At 34.3% G+C, this 18665-nt stretch overlaps 2 protein-coding genes across 3 annotated transcripts; one reads left to right on the forward strand and one right to left on the reverse strand.

The window, feature by feature from the left end:
* Window positions 1–1345: 1345 nt before the first annotated feature.
* LOC114758359 (protein PHLOEM PROTEIN 2-LIKE A9) lies at window positions 1346–3977 on the forward strand. Of its 2 annotated transcripts, none has more exons than XM_028947414.1 (3): window positions 1346–1524; window positions 2131–2207; window positions 3391–3977. In XM_028947414.1, exons 1-3 carry the CDS (start codon window positions 1477–1479, stop codon window positions 3758–3760), a joined length of 495 nt encoding a protein of 164 aa, XP_028803247.1. In that variant the 5' UTR covers window positions 1346–1476; the 3' UTR covers window positions 3761–3977. The 2 variants fall into 2 exon arrangements, with proteins under 2 accessions (XP_028803247.1, XP_028803248.1); XM_028947415.1 differs by having other exon boundaries at window positions 2134–2207.
* Window positions 3978–6301: 2324 nt separating this feature from the next.
* LOC114758361 (lecithin-cholesterol acyltransferase-like 4) lies at window positions 6302–17261 on the reverse strand. Its single transcript, XM_028947416.1, has 12 exons — window positions 16793–17261; window positions 16101–16192; window positions 15371–15489; window positions 13125–13260; window positions 12904–12955; window positions 11587–11687; window positions 10142–10255; window positions 8860–8952; window positions 8270–8427; window positions 8116–8170; window positions 7762–7815; window positions 6302–6995 (listed from the first exon to the last, which is right to left on the reverse strand). The coding sequence occupies exons 1-12, from the start codon at window positions 17031–17033 to the stop codon at window positions 6579–6581; spliced, it is 1632 nt and encodes a 543-aa protein (XP_028803249.1). The 5' UTR covers window positions 17034–17261; the 3' UTR covers window positions 6302–6578.
* Window positions 17262–18665: the final 1404 nt, after the last annotated feature.

An 18665-nucleotide genomic window follows, 5' to 3' on the forward strand; every position in this document is an offset into this window, starting at 1 on the left:
AAACAAATTAAAATCTTTTACAATTCACGTCAACCTGAGTAATTGGTTTAGCATTAAGGGCGACAAACATAATCTTAAAGCATTCTGTAAGGAGTTACGTTACCGAGTATGGTGTATTTGTTAACAAGGAATGCGTGGATCCCATATGTCGTGCTATGTGTAAATGAATTAGGGGTAAAAGTACGTAACTCGTAAAGTTTTAGTATAATAGTGCAATTTTACCCATTAATCTTAAAAAAGGTGTAAAAAAATCCAGCTTAAAGGCGCACATTGGCAAACCGCGTTGGCCGTGAACGTAAAAATTATTGGAATTTTATTCATGTAAAAATGTACGTACCTTTAATCCTTAATATGAGACTCTGTTAACTAATTTAAAGAAATTAACGAAATAAAAAATTACTTAATTATAGTATATGTTATATGATCTTTCTAAAGTACATATAACGTGATCTCTCTGAAAAATAGAAGATAGAATTGGGAGTTTGAACTAACCTGGAAAATAGGCAGAAGAGAAAATAGGAAGTGAAGGTAGCTTCTAGATAGCCTGGGTTCCAAATCAAAATTTGTTTATGTGACTATGATGTATGACAAATAAAATGTTTCACCAAAGATTTTTGTTAGCTAATACAAATTTGACCACATGTATTTTCGCGGGTCAAATAAAATTTCAATATTTATAATATTTGTGGACAAATCTATCTCTCTATTTTTTTTTTTGGCCACCACATGCTTCTATCACTTTATAGAGGATTTTTGCATTGGTTTTTAGAGTTAATGGACAAATTAAAACTGTATCATACTTAAGTTTAGGATGCCAATAGCTGTTCCTAGAATACTTTGTGAGTATTTTTACATTTTAACCATCGGTTTATTATCATTTTTCATTTTGACCCAATAGTATAGGGTATATATACATGTCATTGGAGATTCATTATTGTCTCTGTTCAATAATTGTATGTATGTTAAAGAAGATCCGGATCAATATGGCACAACTAGTAGTATTAAAATCTAGCTGATTTAATTTATTAAAACTTTTGGTTTAGTAATTTAACGTTGAAAATATATTTATACGTATTTTTTGTGACACAACTTTACATTATAATTCTAAACTTTGTATCAAGAAAAAGAACCTTCATCTCTTGAAAAGTGGTCACCACTTAGGGATTCCTTTGTTGTCAAGTTGTTTTAAAATATATATTCTCTCTCTCTCTCTTCTTTTTTAGGTGCAGGACAATAACTTTATTCTTCGCGTTTTGATGAAACACGTTATTCTCTTTCTCATCATCTCAACACTACTATAAAACCCTAACTCCCTTCATAAACTTCCATCAAACTTCATTCATCAACCAAAGAAAAGCACAGAAGAGGAAAAAAGAGAGCTTTGAATTTACAAGAAACAAAGAAAGGGGAAGAAGAAGAAGAGGAGGAGAAGAAGGAGGAAGGAGCTAGTTTACACATATATTGCTCGTTTCAAAAATGAAGAAGCCTCATCACCTCGCAGAACCTAATTGTTTTGAAGAAAAGGCAAGTATATATCTATACACAGACACACATAGACTGGGTTTTTTTCTCGTTGTATGCGGGCATCTGACAAGGTTAGATTTGACCATTGTCGGGTCTAATTGAGGGTAGCACATACACTGGTTTTTGCTTGTATAAATATAATTTTCTTTTAAAAATATTATTCTAAGAGTAAGTTACACAAGTCCTCCTTCCCACACTTTTTATTGAAATGACCCAGTCTTTCCTTTTATTTCAAGAAAGGAATAGAAAAATATTGTATAATTCAACCAATTAAATTAATGAAAGATTTGTGGGTCTTATTCTTTAGTTAGGACAGTTTATGTTTTCTTAAAAATGGAAAAAAATTATGCCTATATAATTTTAGATAAACTTGAGAAAGGTTAGTATTATTTTATAGGGTTAATACAAATTTTGGTCCCTCAAGTTTCTTTTATATAATTCAATTAAAAACATGGATCATTTTACTCCTTAAGGGACCAAATCAAAATAAAGACAAATTTAAAAGACTAAAGATTATATTAATCCTATTATATATATTACTCAGAAATTTTGAGATTATAATTATTTTATGCATGCGCTGATCAATATATTGAAAAATTAATGCAGGCTGAGGATAATTTTGAGATTTTTCCCAGAGGACTCAACATTGTTTGGGGGGACGACCCTCGTTATTGGAGCCTTGAGTGAGTATCAAATATTATTTATTTAATTTTTATATTGAATTTTATCACAAATAAATAAATCTTTAATTCCTTTGATTGCCATATAGAAAAGAATAAGTTTGATGATTAACTGCTTTCGAATTATTAGATCTATATACGTGGGTGTATTATTAGAGCATATATAATATCTGGCGCATATAAGGGTGGCTGAGGTAAATAAATCGTATATAATATACTCACATGAATAATAAAATGGTCAATAAACTGATGGTTCGGCTTTAAGCAAAAGTATATGATATTGCATTTTTTGTGTGTATATGATATTGTATAAATATTAATAATATCCTCGTCAAATAAATATTCTTGTTAGTGTATCAATAATATAATCTAATACCCTGAATCATTATATCTTATTTTAGTTCTGGTAAAAGTACATTTTTGTTCTTTTAGTTTCCAAGCTAACAAATTCACATACCTATCAATTTCAATGTATGAAATACACATTAATCTTACGAGAGGCTAAACAATGTTTATATATATGTTAAAGACCTGCTTCCTTCTCTCTCTCCCTCTCACGCACACATACATACAACCTCCAACCCTTAATATAAGAATTACATAACTAACTTGTCGATATTAAGAAAAATTAGTTAAGTCAGTTATTTATAACAAATGATATTGCTACTTTTCATAAAATACCTTCTTTTTTTTTTTTTAATCAGGTGCCTTGTAACTACCTCTTTATAGAAACCCCTTTAATTACTATGTGCAACTTTGGGGGGAAATATAAATTTGGAAATAAAAGTAGGTTGTAGTTTTATATTTAAAACCGAAATAAATCCTATTTGCCTGTCATATTTAGGAGGTAATTAATACATACGCACATGTTTGTGTGTGTAATCAATGGGAATAATTTAAAAATTGAGATTTTATATTTAGAAAAATACTTAAGTCAGTATGATCATCATCTCAAGTTCTTTAATCACATAGGGTACTTAGATATGTGTAATTGAAAAACTCGATCGTTATAATGAATGTATATAACTTGATGTAAATATTATCGTTATATTTAATACCAAAATAAATCCCTTAATCTAGATGTTATATTTCGAAGAACCGGAGGCAATATACATACATATATATATATATATATATATATATATATATATGATGCTTTAAGGGTTGTTTAATGAATTTGCAGTAAGACTTCTACGAACGGGGCTGCGACGCTGATCCAAGTATCATGGCTAGACGTATCAGGTATGGTGGAAGTTAAGCAGGGAAAGAAATACAGAGTGACGTTTGAAGTGATGATGAAGCCGGACGCGTTCGGGTGGACGGGAAGTCCGGTGCTGGTCATGGCCAAGGTGGGGAAGAAGGGCAAGTATACCTACTCCGAGATCCTTCTGAGTAGCCATTCCGGTGAGGCCATCACCATCCCGGACGGTGGGGTCGAAGTCGACCTGACGCAAGGGTCGGAGAAGAAGATTTACTTTGGGCTCTATGAAGTTTGGAGTGGCAAATGGAAGGGAGGGCTTATGATCAAGAAGGCCAAGGTCGAACCCGTAACTTAAAGCGACACACATATACACACCTTCTCTTCTTTGTTTGCTGATCTTTAATTATATTAGTCAATAAGATCTTCGTCGTCGTCGTCGTCGATCATGAGAAATTAATGCCAGTGTCTGTTTTATTTGTGTAATAATGAATAACGTGTTTGCAATTATATATGCTCTACGCGTATGTATTTGGAACGCATTCTATATGCGTATTTGTACTTTTGTGTGCTGTTTTTCTCTCTCTAGTCTCTCTTTCTTCCTCTCTCTCTCTCTCTCACACACACGCGAAACAGAAGAATTTAGTTAGTCCCATCAAAACTGGCGTTCGCATTCCGTGCTCATCAGCCTGATGAGCACGGAGTGCTCAGCACTCAAAACGCTGTGCGTTTTGAGTGCTGAGCATTTTTTTTTTCACTTTATTTTTTTGTTACAAAAAAATTTATACCATCTCAAATTATTAATATAAAAATTATCTTGATATTTAATTTAGTTTTAAATATAATATTCTAATCTACTTTATCTCTTATATATATATATATTTTCAATATAGTCCTTATAATAATTGTACGTGTTAAAGATTTAATCAATTGTTGATTTTAGTTAATACACATAATTAGTGAGAGGCATTTTAGAGAAAACAACACTTATTTATTACAACTGACTAATTTAGCTAATTTTTGTAGTATACTTGAATTAGTTAAACTAACTCTTATATTAAGAATCAGAAGAAGTATAAATTAAAATTATTTTTGGTTAACATTTATCTAGTACTCAAAAATATTTTTTTAGATGTTTTCAATATCTTAAAGTATTTTATGATTTATTTATTACCTTAAAATATTTGTTCACGTGCATTTAATGTTTTAAAATTTTTTCTATTTCTTGATATTGTATCATAAAATATTTTAGAATACTAAAAAATATTTCAGGATACTAAATAAATCATAAAAGACTTTAGAATACTAGATCCTAAAATATGTTTTTAGGTAAACCCAGTCACAAAGTATTTTAAAATAATGAACATATATAAAAAATATTTTAGGTACCAAATAGATCACAAAATACTTTAAAATACTAGATTCTTAAATATTTTTTCAAATGCATTGTCAGAAAATATTTTAGAACACTAAATACATATAAGAAAATATTTCAGGATATGATAAAATATTTTAAAATATTAAATATGTGTAAAAAAATATTTAAGAGTATTAGATAAACTTTAACTAAAAATAATTCTAATACATATATTTTTTTGTAATAAAAAAAAAAGGTCCCTCATGCTCAGCACTCAAAACGTGGACGTTTTGAGCGATGAGCACGGAATGCGGATCCTCAAAAGCGCCATATTTATTAACCATGTTTTCATTAATTGTCTCAAAAGTTGTAAAAGCGCGACTAATTAAGAATTGAGTTTAGAATAAGTTTGACTATATTAAGTAATCCACGACCTTAATTGAATGTCAGCGAAGCGTGCTTGGAAAATTGTCGCACAAACCATGAAGATGTTGAGGTCTATGAAAACGTCGATCGAACTGGACCAGGCCGAAAACCACCGAACTTGGCGCTTGACCAGTGTTTAGCCCTCGTGAACTGGGAAATGTTGAGCCAAGGTGACTCAAAGTAACCCAGAAACAACCCGGTTAACCTGACCGGCATAGCAGGTTAACTTACTTTTTTTTTTAGCCCCCCAAAAAACAAAAACTGTTTTGATGCAAAAAGAAGTCATCTTCTTTTGTTTTTTTTTTTCAAGTTGTCAATAGTCATTAGTTTAGTGATTAAAGAATTGCAAGTAAGAATATCTTGTTATCATATTTTGCTAGATTAAATATCTAGTGATTTTAATAGTATGGTATCGTGATGTCAATTTGTCAAAAGAATTATAAAGAACATCAGAAATAAATTGTAAGTATGATTATTTTGCTAATAATTCATGATACTGAATTGATATTTAGTCTTTGAATGGTGTGATAAGAAATTAACTTATTGTTTTTTATTCTTCACCTATTTGACTCTTAAGCTAACTCTAATCTAACCTTTTTCTTTTTTTTTGGATATAACTTAGATGATTTCTTAAGTTACTTTAAACTTGAAACTAATCTCTGTCATGTAAAAAACATTAAAATTAAAACCCTCCTAACAAGTGCGCCTTTTGGGATTTAAACTTGTATTTTCCTCTTTACGACCGCTTATCATATTTATCATTTTTTCGAAAAGTAACGTCTATAAAATGATATACTTCTAAAAAGATCATGTTACACTTGTTAAAATTAAATAATTTATTTAGTTTTTCTAATCTATCCAAATTAATCAAGTAATCCTTATATTAAAAACCGGAAGAATCATTTCTCAAATGCATTACCCAGAAAAACAGAGACAGCTTATTTCTTGAAGAAGAAACCGTGCATATACTTGGTATTAGGTAGCTACATTCTTTTATGCCTTTTCCCATTCAAGCCGATTTATCCATTTCTGCTTAATTACTAAAATTGTGCATGACAGCTTTTGGCAGCTCACTTTTTTCAAACTCACCCACCGTTACTTGGGAACACCATGTCATGCTTATACAATATCAGAAATCTAGGTTCATAAAAGCAAAGACCTTTCCTTTAGAAATTTGTAGATGGCACATCATCTTACTATGCCAGACCTTATATACCAGACATTGAGTGTTTTTGTCAGAACGATGGCATATTTCTCATGTATGATATAACCCTTAGATACATATATACCATTACAACCCCTTCAAACATGATGTCATCGACGAATATAATAAGCTGTACAGGATAATTACCATTCACTTCCACTGCAACACTTTAAAAGAAGCTGATTTTTATCAGGCATCGACTGAGACGGTTAACTCGTTCAGTTGAACACACTGCCGCCCGCCGTTGTTGCCAGAGTGAACAAGGATACCGGGATGAGCGTCAGAACAGGACTGATTGGCTCCTTCGTGCGAAACAGATATGGCACTCAGAGAAATTTTATCAGCAGAATGGCTGCATTCATCTTGGTCGTGAGAAATTATTTCCCATTCCCCTTTAAGGGATGAGACATCTAGATCATTCTCTTTGCGCTGCTCCATTTCAAACGCAGTTGGCAGAATCACATAATCGTTCAGTGGGTTGTAGTAGGGATCGGGATCTCCAGCCTTCAGCCAATGTTTGAGAATCCGAAATACGTGACGCTCACAAAGAATACCCCTGTGTTCGCCTGGAACTCCAACCCTTGCCTCTGCTTTGAGCCCATCAGCCTGCAAATGAAACAAGGATGAAGCCATGTTGTGGGACAAAATCAAACTAAAGGTCACGCATAGGCAGCAACGGCAATGGGGAACCATGAAACGGTGGTAGTCATCGCGACGGCTGGCTTCTACAGAAATAGGATGCAACAATGATTATGATGGTCTCTGATGTGTGAGATGGCAGCCGCAGAACGGCAATGACAATTAGAGTCTGGGTGATAATCTAGACGGGGGCACAGTAGTAATCATAGTGAAGAAACTAGGCATTAATAGCTGCGAAGTACATCTTCAGCTTAGCAGATATGCTGCTTACGGCAACCATGGATCCCTATATTGCTGTAGACAAGATGATATTCATCCAATCCTTCATGTAGGACCTGATCAGGGAATTGATGTTGGTCCTATATACAAGACCTATTTTATATGTTTATCAATTTTTTTCCAAATTAACCCTATTTATATTCCCCCAGCAATAATCACTAGGAAAGGGAGGAAAAGAATTAAGAAATATGCTTAAGATGTTATAGAAAAAACATATCAAATTATCTAATTTAACTAGCATCCTTAATCTACTCAAATTAATTAGGTCTTACATTAAGGATTAGAGGAGTATCATACAAGAAGTATTGAAATAATAGGTCTAATCAACTTATATCAAGGAACATCTAATCCGTCCGTCGAAGATTCTGAAGTAACATCATCAAATTCCAATTTCACAGAAATTAAGAACGTCTAAATTGATTCACTGGGGGGGAACAAGTTTAAGGTGTCAAACCTTAGCTGATTCGGCTGGTACTGTTCCATCACCGTCAACACAAATGTATTTGGCCTGAAAATATTTATTAAAAGAGGTCAGCATTTGCAAATGGAAAAACACAAATGGCCTCAAGGAAAATAGGATACTTGTGAAACAGTCTGGGAGAGAAATTGAATGTATTGCATTTTAATTTAATGTTTTAATCCAATTAAATGTGTTTTCAAAACCATAGATGATAAAACAATGCAGGTGGAAAACTATCCAGAGTTATTTTAACTATTCGCATAGATAAGACAGGTCAATGGACACTGCAAGCACCATATTTATATGTATAACCTGCACCATACAAATATTGGTATATAAGCAAATGACCTGGGAATAACGTAGCTGTTGTAGATCTGAGACAGGCTTCTCTCCACTTCCATAGCTGCGGAATAGTAATTTAAACTTCATGAGTTATTGTACATTTCCAAAGAATTAGAACCTTCTAATAAAATCCATTTTTATTAGGCGTTGGAAGCATTACCAAACAGTATGGGGCGTCTCAAGACCAATCCCATAAATATTGTAGAATTTGACTTCAGAAGGAAGTTTCGCACCAGATAAAATCTCGCGAGTTTTATTTGCCCACTTCATGATCTCCATGTTAAAGGGAAGGGGCAAATCCTCACCATCATAGTTGACCTATATCATGGTTAAACAATATTATAACAACCTAAGATGTCTAAGATGTACTAATAATCATGCAGGACATCGAATGAAGAGAAATACTTGTAACTGTCAAAAGCATTACAGTAACTACACAGCCTTCCTACAAATAAACCTTCGTAATGCCAGTTTCCCTGTTATCCTTTCACAGAAACAAAGACTAAACAGTTTTCTTTAAACACTAATCACAGAGGAATCAGTTTTAAACCCGGGGGGGGGGGGGGGAATCTCATAGGGATGGCTGTGTTTTTCTATTACAAGTTGTTCACAAAATTAATATGATTAGTAAACTGAACAATCATAACATACTCCAGACCCTAAAGTTTAGAAAATAATATATTCAAGTTCATGAAAGATATGGAAAGAACTGAAGTTCAAATGCTGTACAAGATAAAGCAGACAACTCACTTTGTTATTTGCAAGAGATTCCTTTATAATCTCAATACTATCTTCTGGATGATGAGACTCCAGAATAACACGAGGTTTCCCATCAGAATCATGCTTTGATAGAATAGAAATAGAAAAGAGAGATAGAAGAGAGATTCAGAGAAGAGAAGGGTCATCGTGCTTGAAGTAGAGGGTGCCACCTGATTAGTGACCGATACGTGGGGTACCGACTTGAAGGACACGCTCTTACCGGTTTGCTTCGATAAGGCTATTTCTTGAATCCGGGCAAGCCTTCGCGCCTCACGCAGTGTTCTTGGATTAAACATCTGAACTGAAACTTCAATATCCGGTTTGAGAGCTGAGACGTAGGCGTCCACGAGATAATCTTCCGAGAGATCGAGCTTCGCTGTGATTGAATCAAACTCGGCGTTGAAGTCTGCCAGGGAACCCGTTTGACGCAGATGAGTGAACTCGGCCATGGGAGTGTCAAGCAGGGGGCCGAAAGTATCTCGGAGCAAATCGACGTATTCCTCCCATCCCATCGGTCGTCCCCCACGCCGTTTTTCGACCGCCAGATGCCACTTGAAGGTCGTATCGTCCAAGTGCAACGACGCAACCTTCACCTTCGACGCCTCTGGAGTCTCGTCGAATTCGAAGAATCGTTCACAGCGCGCAATCCATGCAAGAACGTCAGTACCGTTGAATCTTGGGAAGTCCATTTTCGTCAGCTGGGTCGGTCGTTGATATCCGTTCCGGTTCCCGCGTCGATCTTGATCAGGGCGTCGCTCGTGGTCACGGTTCTGGGCCACGACAACACCTTCACGGAAATCCCGAACAAGGTTCTGCAATTGAGTATTGAAGCCCAAGACTGTTTCTTGGAGTTCATCGATGGTACCCAGGCGTTTTTCGATCTGATCCAAGCGTTCCTCCATGAGTCTAGTTTGGCCACGGGTAAGTACCATAAACCAAGCGAAATTGCGTGGGTAGTGCCGAGGAAAGAGTGGCTCTGATACCACTGATAGAATAGAAATAGAAAAGAGAGATAGAAGAGAGATTCAGAGAAGAGAAGGGTAGAAATTAGGACGAGAGACAGAGGAGAAATGATCAGGAGAAAGAACAGAGAGGAAAACAGAGAGAAGGCGGTTTAGAACTGAATAGTGCACTGAATAATTCTGGAAATCAAATCTGTACAATGGGTACCCGGGTAATGTCTATTTATAATCATAAACTAATCCTACTTAAATAACGGTTAGTGACCGTTACTCCTACTCCTACTATTATTTAAAAGTAATTACAATAATACATCATGCTTCCTATCAGAATCATGCTTCTCACGCCACAGTTCTAGAGCTGGGGTGTTCTCCCAGTGAAAATCAGGGCAACCCATAAGTTCATATAGAGATGGACATTCAACCAGCTGTAACATTGTAAGAAGCTAATCAATAATCAATAATATCAAAAATTTCACAGCATCAGAATAAAAGAAAAACAAACGAAAACGAAACATAAGTGAATCAATCACAGAAACAAGGCCAGGTGTATGCCATTGCTTCACTTATTTCATGCAAAGATGAGTTGAAATAACCCAAATAAAACAAAGAACACACCATCCAGCTATCTAGACCCACTAAATCCCGAACACAATCATGCAGTTGATTATTCGTAAGTTGTCATAGTAACTGATTATTGACTAACGAGTTATGGACAATATTTATAAGCCAAAACCCCTCTTTTTGATATCTTTGTTAGTTTCAACAATTCATATATATATTTGTTTTCAATATCAAAATACATCTCAAGACTGACTCCAAACCCTTTGAGTTGTATATGTCATTTCAAAAAGATCTTATACCATTGTTGCCTATTTCTCACATAGAAACATTGATCGCTTAGCACTTCTACCGTCATACAAACATGATAAAACCCCATATTTTATTTGTATTATTAATTGGTTAAAAAAGTAATAAAAGCTTTATGTTTCCAACAGTTAAATCACATTAGGTAGCTATGCCAACTTAGTTTTTCTTCCAGAAACAACCAATTTGAATCTTGTTTTTCAAACCTCTTTTGTTTAATAACTCAAAACATTTTTTCTTCCCGATAACAATAACAGATCTGTTTAGAGCAATTGTTCTACTTAAAAGTTTTTCAAAAATAGACCTCTACTTTCTGCATTTAAAACATGAGGAAAATGATTTTGGTCATTGATTTCGTAAATAAATTTACAGTCCAAATCAATCAACCATTTTTTTTTACAATATTCTAGATATTACAGATAATTCTTATACTACAAATTATAACTTGAATGAAAGGAAGTCAAGACTCTAACTTTGAAATCTTCAAACTGAGTCTTATGAAAATATTTTCAGAATATAGTTTACAGAAATTTTGCTGAATGTTATTCTAACACTATATTCAAAAACTAATAGACATAAACATTATCAAACGGATCCATTACATGCTATCTATAGTCATGTCTTTTATATCCACTATCTCATTTATGAACATATTGTCAATATAGATACTATGCCTCACTTGTATAGAATGGTCAACTATGGCAGTATTAACGGTTACACAAAAAAGGGCAGAAATGCTTAGTTTCCTGAAGTTTCGCGTCCAAGACAGCATGTGATAAGTAACAATGATGACTATAAGGGAAAGATGATCCATTAAAAAAATTTGTAATTGAAGATGATTGAAGAGTAAACTCAAATATATATTTAAGAAATGCAAATGACTGATTTCTACCAACTGGTGCATGCTCCATTTTGAAATGAAGAAATTCTGCTCCCATCCCTCAACAAATGACATTCCATTTAAAAAGGTAGAATTGACATATCCAGGTGCACCTGTCAGAAAACGTGGTTCACTATTATGCAGCTGCAAATACAGCTAAAAAAAACAAAAAATACACCAAGGCAGGTTATGCAAGCTACGACTTTTCAGGTCAAGGGTAAAACAAAGAGAGAACGAAAAAGCAGAGCATAAATAGGGATATATCCATTTTGGCATCCTCCTCCCAAAGAACTGGTAAGCCAGAACCCACAGGACAGCCTAAAATCAACCCTGACCGAAATGAAGGTATATATTTAATAAAAATAAACTGAGAATACTCAAAGCATTATTTTCCAGCCAGATACCCAAAGCCTGCACAATGATCAAGGAGCATAGTTCTAATATCCTTATGGCCATTTTCATCTCTCAAAACATTGAAAATGGAAGAAAAGAAGAGCTCCACATCTTCAGAGGTTTGAACCGGCTTGATTTACTTAACAATGAAAACTAGAGAAAGAAAATAACATAATTAGTATCGGATGGTCCAAATACATCCCAAAGAGTCAGCCGTGAACCATGCAGCACAAGACCCTTTGTTCTTGCCCTGGTCCTTTCCCCTCTCCAAACCCCTCCCAGAGCCTTATGCCTCCTTTATTTGGACGAAAAAATCCAAAATAAATAAATATCAACAAAAAGAAACATAGACTGTGGTGGTTTTGACATCTTAGTCCAGGGCATCACAGTCCCAGAATAAAATGAAACATGAAGAATGCATTCCCAGGTATGCATTCCATGCACTCCCATCCGCACTCTTTTTTTCTCTATGCAAATGTAAACACTAACTTGGAATGCAAAACACTATAGACAATGAAATGAAAAAATACAAATTTGGAAATAACATACTAACAACAAATAAACATTACTACTACCCACATTAAACGAGCTTTTGGTTTTAGAGCTGCAGCAAAAGCAACCAAATTAATATATGAGTAAGGATCAAGTTGCATTAACTATTCGCCATTGAATAACCTTTTATACTTACTCATCTCTTTTCCCAAGCCATATGCAATATCACGACCATGTTCACTTTTTATTTATAAATCATTTAATAACCTCTGCATGACCTTGTTTATGTGCCCAGCAAAAAATTTAGCCTATCAAAATATTATAATATCCCTTTTGGAACTAACAACAGTCCCTAGCTTGACAAATTATATTGAAAAATGTGTGGTATGATTTCATTCAGTATGTTAAATTAAGGCATGAGCAAATATAAGATTAGTTGCTTACCCTGGAATGGAGCGGCAATTGCAATCCAATTCTTAACATATTTCTCAAAAATCTGCAAAACAAAAAGCACAAACTTGTAAACTTTACCCAACAGCGGATACTTTGCATGATGCACGTCTACAAACCACAGGCTAATACATAAATTGAAAGATTGCAGGAAACTGTAGAGACAAATAGAAAAAAAGCTTAAACAAACTTAAGAGGCCTGATGGATTCTTTACATCACTACGCAGGCACATGAAACATTTCACCAAAAGGCCACCCATAGAATGGCTTATGATATTTATCTTCTTCCCTCCTGCAGCATTGTACACTGATTCTAATTTTGCAGCCAACCGATCTAAAGTTTCTGGCAACCTACATGACAATAAGTGGTACAATTGTTAGAGCACCTAATTTAGTTTACTAATCAGGTAAGTACATATTAAAGTAGTTATCCTTGAATAAATGGCCAATCATACCACCAGGGAAACAACGCCAAACAGACACATATTAAGAATAAGCAGTCTGATTAAATTAAATTTTGACGAGACTATAGTTTAGGGCCCCCACGTGAAGATCTTTCTACTGAAGGACCTTAAATTTTGAAATTATTCTAAAGGACCCTAAGACCAAAATTTAAACTGCACAATCTTACTTTTTAAACTGCAAGTTAAAATTTTATCATTCAAGAGTCCTAAAAAATGATTTTCAAATTAAGGTCGCTCAGTTTAAATATCTTTAGCATGGGGCCTTCAGCGGTAATCTTCCCCCTGATTTTGCATTTACATTTTAGTTTTTGCTATGCTTGGCTCACAAGAATAGTGTTACACAGTAAATAAACAAAAAGGGAGTCAGTTACATTTTAGCTACGGCTGCACATGCCCAGCTGCTTGTTCTGACTTAGTTCAGAGGAAATTTAATTAGGATACTTTGGAGGGCCTCGTTTGGTACAATTTTCTTGGGGGAAAGGGTCTCTTAGGAGTAAGGTATTTGGTACAATTTTCTTGGGGGAAAGGGTCTCTTAGGAGTAAGGTATTGTTATGTAATAAATTAAAGAAGAGGGGGTTAGTTAAGGAGTTACCAGTAGTTAGGATTGGTTACTTAATTAGGGTCCAAGATATCAGGCTATACATAGACAGGTCGAGTTAGGTTGTAATCAGCTTTGGAATAATGAAGATTTCAGTTTTGTTTTTCTACTCCCCCCCCCCAAATCTATCTTCTCTCTCGGTCGTCTATTTCCATTGATTCCCTCTCCCTCTTTCCTACTTCTACGTCAAATGGTTTCCTAGGAAATCTTCTGCTCATTTATCGCCAAAAAAGGTAAATGATGACATTCACGAGAAAAGAGTAAGCAAATGAATTCATCTAGGGAAGAGCAGCTCAAGCTAAAACGATGGGTCACCAACCAGCAATCAGCATCAACCCATGGAGCTTAAAAGTTTTTGGCGGTGACAAGACTAAAACGTGGAGGCTGACTTACTCTAGGAGAAAGAAACGTGCTAGAGAAGAATAAGGGGCTCAAGGGCTGAGTTTGCTGCTATTTTTCTGATGTTTTCTTTATTTTATTTTTACTGTTCCTGCTTTTTTGATTGGTTGCTTCTGTTGGATGAGAAATAAGTGGGAATACCCCGCTTCAACTTCAGAACAGATTAGGTGTTTCATTTGAATTCTTTTGATTATTCCGTTGAACTATTTTCCTGGATTTTCTCTCTGTAAAACTCTATAAATAGGCACTTTGCCTTAGAAATAAAGCATCAAATATTTTCAGAGAGTAATTTCTTGTGTATGGAGATTCTCCTCAGTCTATTTCTAAGTGAGTGAGATTCTTACCTTACATACAAATAGAAGAATTCATTTTTCCTGCTCTTTATTTTTCTGTGATTATTTTATTCGGTCTCTACCAGGCACCCATCTAAAAAGTAAAATTTTTTTCTTTTTCCAGAAAACTTTTCCAAAAGTAAACTTCCAACAGAACAAGCAGAACCTGGAGAAAGATCATTGATCATTATAGCATATAATCCTCTGCCATACTGTAAAAGGTACGCATCAGAAGAAAAAAAGTAAATGTTTCTTTTATGCCTTTCAAGTAAGGTAACCCTCAAGATCCTGGGGACAAAGTAAAGACCAATTTAATCTGCTCTCTACATTTTCCATAAGCCATTACATGCATCAATTGGGTTTGCATTTGAAAAATCATAATCTCTTCTTCATCTATAATCATAAAGGAAAAGAAGCATAAAGCCCATGGATAAGAGAGCAGAGGTGGCAATCAATGCTTACCGTTTCTGTGCCAAACACAGCAGGATAAAAAATCTAATGTACTTGTATGAAAAGTATTGTTGTAGGGTTTATTAATTGAAAACAATCCAAAAATTTATTCAAGAAATGGATTGCTGAGTAACATTCTCGATCATGCCTCAACAAAGGGAAGGTAATTAAAGATATATTGATTAAATTGGACGTGAGTTTTGCAATGATATGGTACCTGTTACTTTGGCGAAAATCATAACCAAAGCCAAAAAGGGTCTTTCCCTCCTGAAACCCCCATTTAATCATTTCAACGATCATGTCATGGAAATAATAAACACACTCACGTCCAATTACCTGCATCATAAAATTTGTATAGGAACCAAGAATCAAGTGTTATTTCATCTGGATTGTAGGGTGCACAACTAGGTAATAGAATTGCATTGATTCACAGGATTTTTAAGCAAATTAATGCTCATAAATACTAAATATACCATAAAATGTAAAATTAGTCAACAAAGTGTACTTATATTCTCATTAAATATATATATTGATTCAAAATAAAAAGGTAATTCCGCTGTATGAAATCACCATAAACCAAACTACTGGCACCTGCTGTACATTCTCAGTTTACATGGGCCAAAGCCTTCAGGTATTCATAGATAGATTGTATGGGAAGGGAAAAGAGAAGTATATGCACATGCTTATTTTTATCAGGTGCGTGTGTGCGTGCGTGCGTGTGTGTGTGTGTGTGTGTGTGTGTGAGAGAGAGAGAGGAATGAATGACTGCAGAGAAGTACAAACTTCATTGAACCATATAATAAAAAACATAAGCAGCTTGGAATACCATTTGTCCTAGTGTCCAAAAAAGCTTCCACTAAACTTCCTCATGGATCAAGAAGGGTAACGTAAAACATAGAACAAAAGGAATAAACGCTTCTTCATTTTGTCCCGAGAACTAAGCATACCATATCAGGGTCCAAAACATCAATTGCATATAGTCCATATCTGTCTTCCGGAACAGTAACACTGGTGTTTGAGTCCATAGAAACAGTTTTACCTGGTTCCAACAGAAATTATTAGTGTTCAGCCTTCTAAATTTTAAGTTCTTGTTGCACCACCTTCACTTCTACCATATAAACAACCAAATGATTATAATCCCCATGTTTTCATTTTGTAATTTACTAGTTTAGTAGTATCATATAAATTAAAAAAGTATTAATCATATTCATTAATATTTTTTACACTAATACAGCCCGTTGAATATTAATGGCTTTCATTAATATAAAAGGAGGGAACGCAAACGAAGTTACATGAACAACTTCTGGAACTATAACATTATAGTTTATGTAAACAAGCATAAGCAAACATGGATGAGGAAAGCTGAGAAGGAGACTAGTCTAATTTTACCTGCACTTCGTTTGCAATAAGATTAAATGAACCTTTTTTGCGAGAAGTTGTTTCTTTGGCAAAAAAAAAAATCAATAAAGCAGTTAAGTGCGAAACGAACTTCACTCAGCAAATGAAGTCACATATAGAGTTCTTATAAAAGCTTAATTGTTTTTCCCCGGGCCAGCTTACAAAAGCTTAATTAAAAGAACAAACGACTCTTCAAATGGATAAGAAACACTTTCAAACTTAATTAACACAATTTAGTTACCGGTAGCAGGATCAAAACGAGACCATAGCTTTGTCCGGAATGTATAATCAGCGGCGAGAATCCGAACCCAAACCCTTTCTTCTTTACCATTCTCATCATCTACAGCCTTAAGAATCGAACCAGCAATACCAGGCACCAACAGAACAGGGTCGAGATTGGGATTCACGTAAGGCTGGGGCTGCTTGATGAGCTTCAACCACAGTTCCACCGATTGCAAGATATCTTCCAACAGCATAGCCATTGCGAGATGAAAAATCTAGCAATCAAACAACGTCAGGATCGCAAAAGTGCGACCGAATTCAGAATTTTCTCGAATGGATGAATAATTTTAAAACCGAATTGCAGAATCAACAGGCAATAGGTGGAACAAAATGGAAGATGATCAAATTAGGGTTTGGATTTGGGGAAGATGTGGCGTGAGATGATGAAGGTGAGTGAGAAGATGCCAGGACTCGTGTCCAAGGCGACAACCTACTACAGTTAAAAAATGGAGACCAGAAATAGTGACGTAAAGATTACGGTCCCCTGACTTTTTCAGTTTAAATACAATATAGTAATAATTAAAATAAATTAAATATTGACTTTTCCTTTATCCAAAAACAAATGTTGACTCATTTTTTGACAAAAACAAAAAAATAAAATAAGCAAAATCAATGTGAGCAACCAAGAAAAGAATTTAATCATAAAAAAAATTTCATAACAAATGGCATCATATAATAACAAATTTTGGTGCCAAAAAAAGAAAACAATTAGTCCGGCTCACTTGCGGGCGAGGCTCTTTGGTAAAAGTCTGTGTGATAATTATATATTTTTCCTAAGACTAATAATAGGAAGCAAATATGAAAGAACTTTAAACAAAGACAAATGAAAAATAGTGTACACTGTGACTTCAATCATCAATCCATATGTGGAGAAAATTGCATCATGGACTACAAATCTAAAAGTATGCAAAATATTTAAGGGAAAATAGAAAAAATTTCTTATAATCATCAGGTCAAATTCTTTAATTACAATTTGCCTGGCGTCTTTTTTTTTTTTAAGATTACAACAGAATATGATTATGATTGAAGAACTTGATATAATGATTATAAAAAAATTGACTTAAATATTATCTAACATTTAATAATATCTGTTGGGATTTTCGATTATTGAAAATGCAGTTTCTACCATCTCATTATCTTGAATATGTTCTTCTTCAAAACAAATAAAACATAAGTGTTTTGTAACTCTTATAGAATGCGCTGCTCACAAAAAAATTTATTTCAAATTATAAATGTTTGTATGCTTGGTTCTATTTGAATTTAGATAAAAAAAAATTCAACCAATCCAATCAATTGAGACAAAAAATATATACTTCTTTTCCATTTAATTCAATTAAGTGATTGTTGTTGGTCTAGGAAAAAAAATTACAAGACAAGTTCCGGGTAAATTGGATCCCAAAACTGTAACATCCAGACTTTTAGGCCTAGAAGTTCCAAAAATAGCCTAAATTAAATAGGTTACCAGACCCCTGTGAGCAGAAGTCCCAAAGATGAGAAAGGAAGTTAAAGCAGTTTTAGGGACTAAATTGCAAAGTAAAAGTTTTCAGGAGCTCGAGTATAATTAAGGTTAGAGGCTCCAGTAAAGTCTCGAAGGCCCAAAAAGAGAAAAAAGGCTAGATACAGGCCAATGAGTAAGTTAGAAACCTCAAAGAGATGGTTCTGAGGTTAGGCTTAAGCAGGGGTAAAACCGTGAATTCAAAAAATTATGACCAGCAAGGGCAAAAATGGAAGAGTGTACAGAAAATTCCAAGAAAATCCCAAAAAATGGGAAATAATATTCTAAGACTTTTCTATAAAGAGAAAAGATGAAAATACCCCCTTAAATGGAATTT

Source organism: Neltuma alba, unplaced genomic scaffold (genome assembly GCF_004799145.2).
Source record: "Neltuma alba isolate B1F8T4 unplaced genomic scaffold, ASM479914v2 tig00010689_pilon, whole genome shotgun sequence".
Lineage (NCBI taxonomy): Eukaryota > Viridiplantae > Streptophyta > Magnoliopsida > Fabales > Fabaceae > Neltuma > Neltuma alba.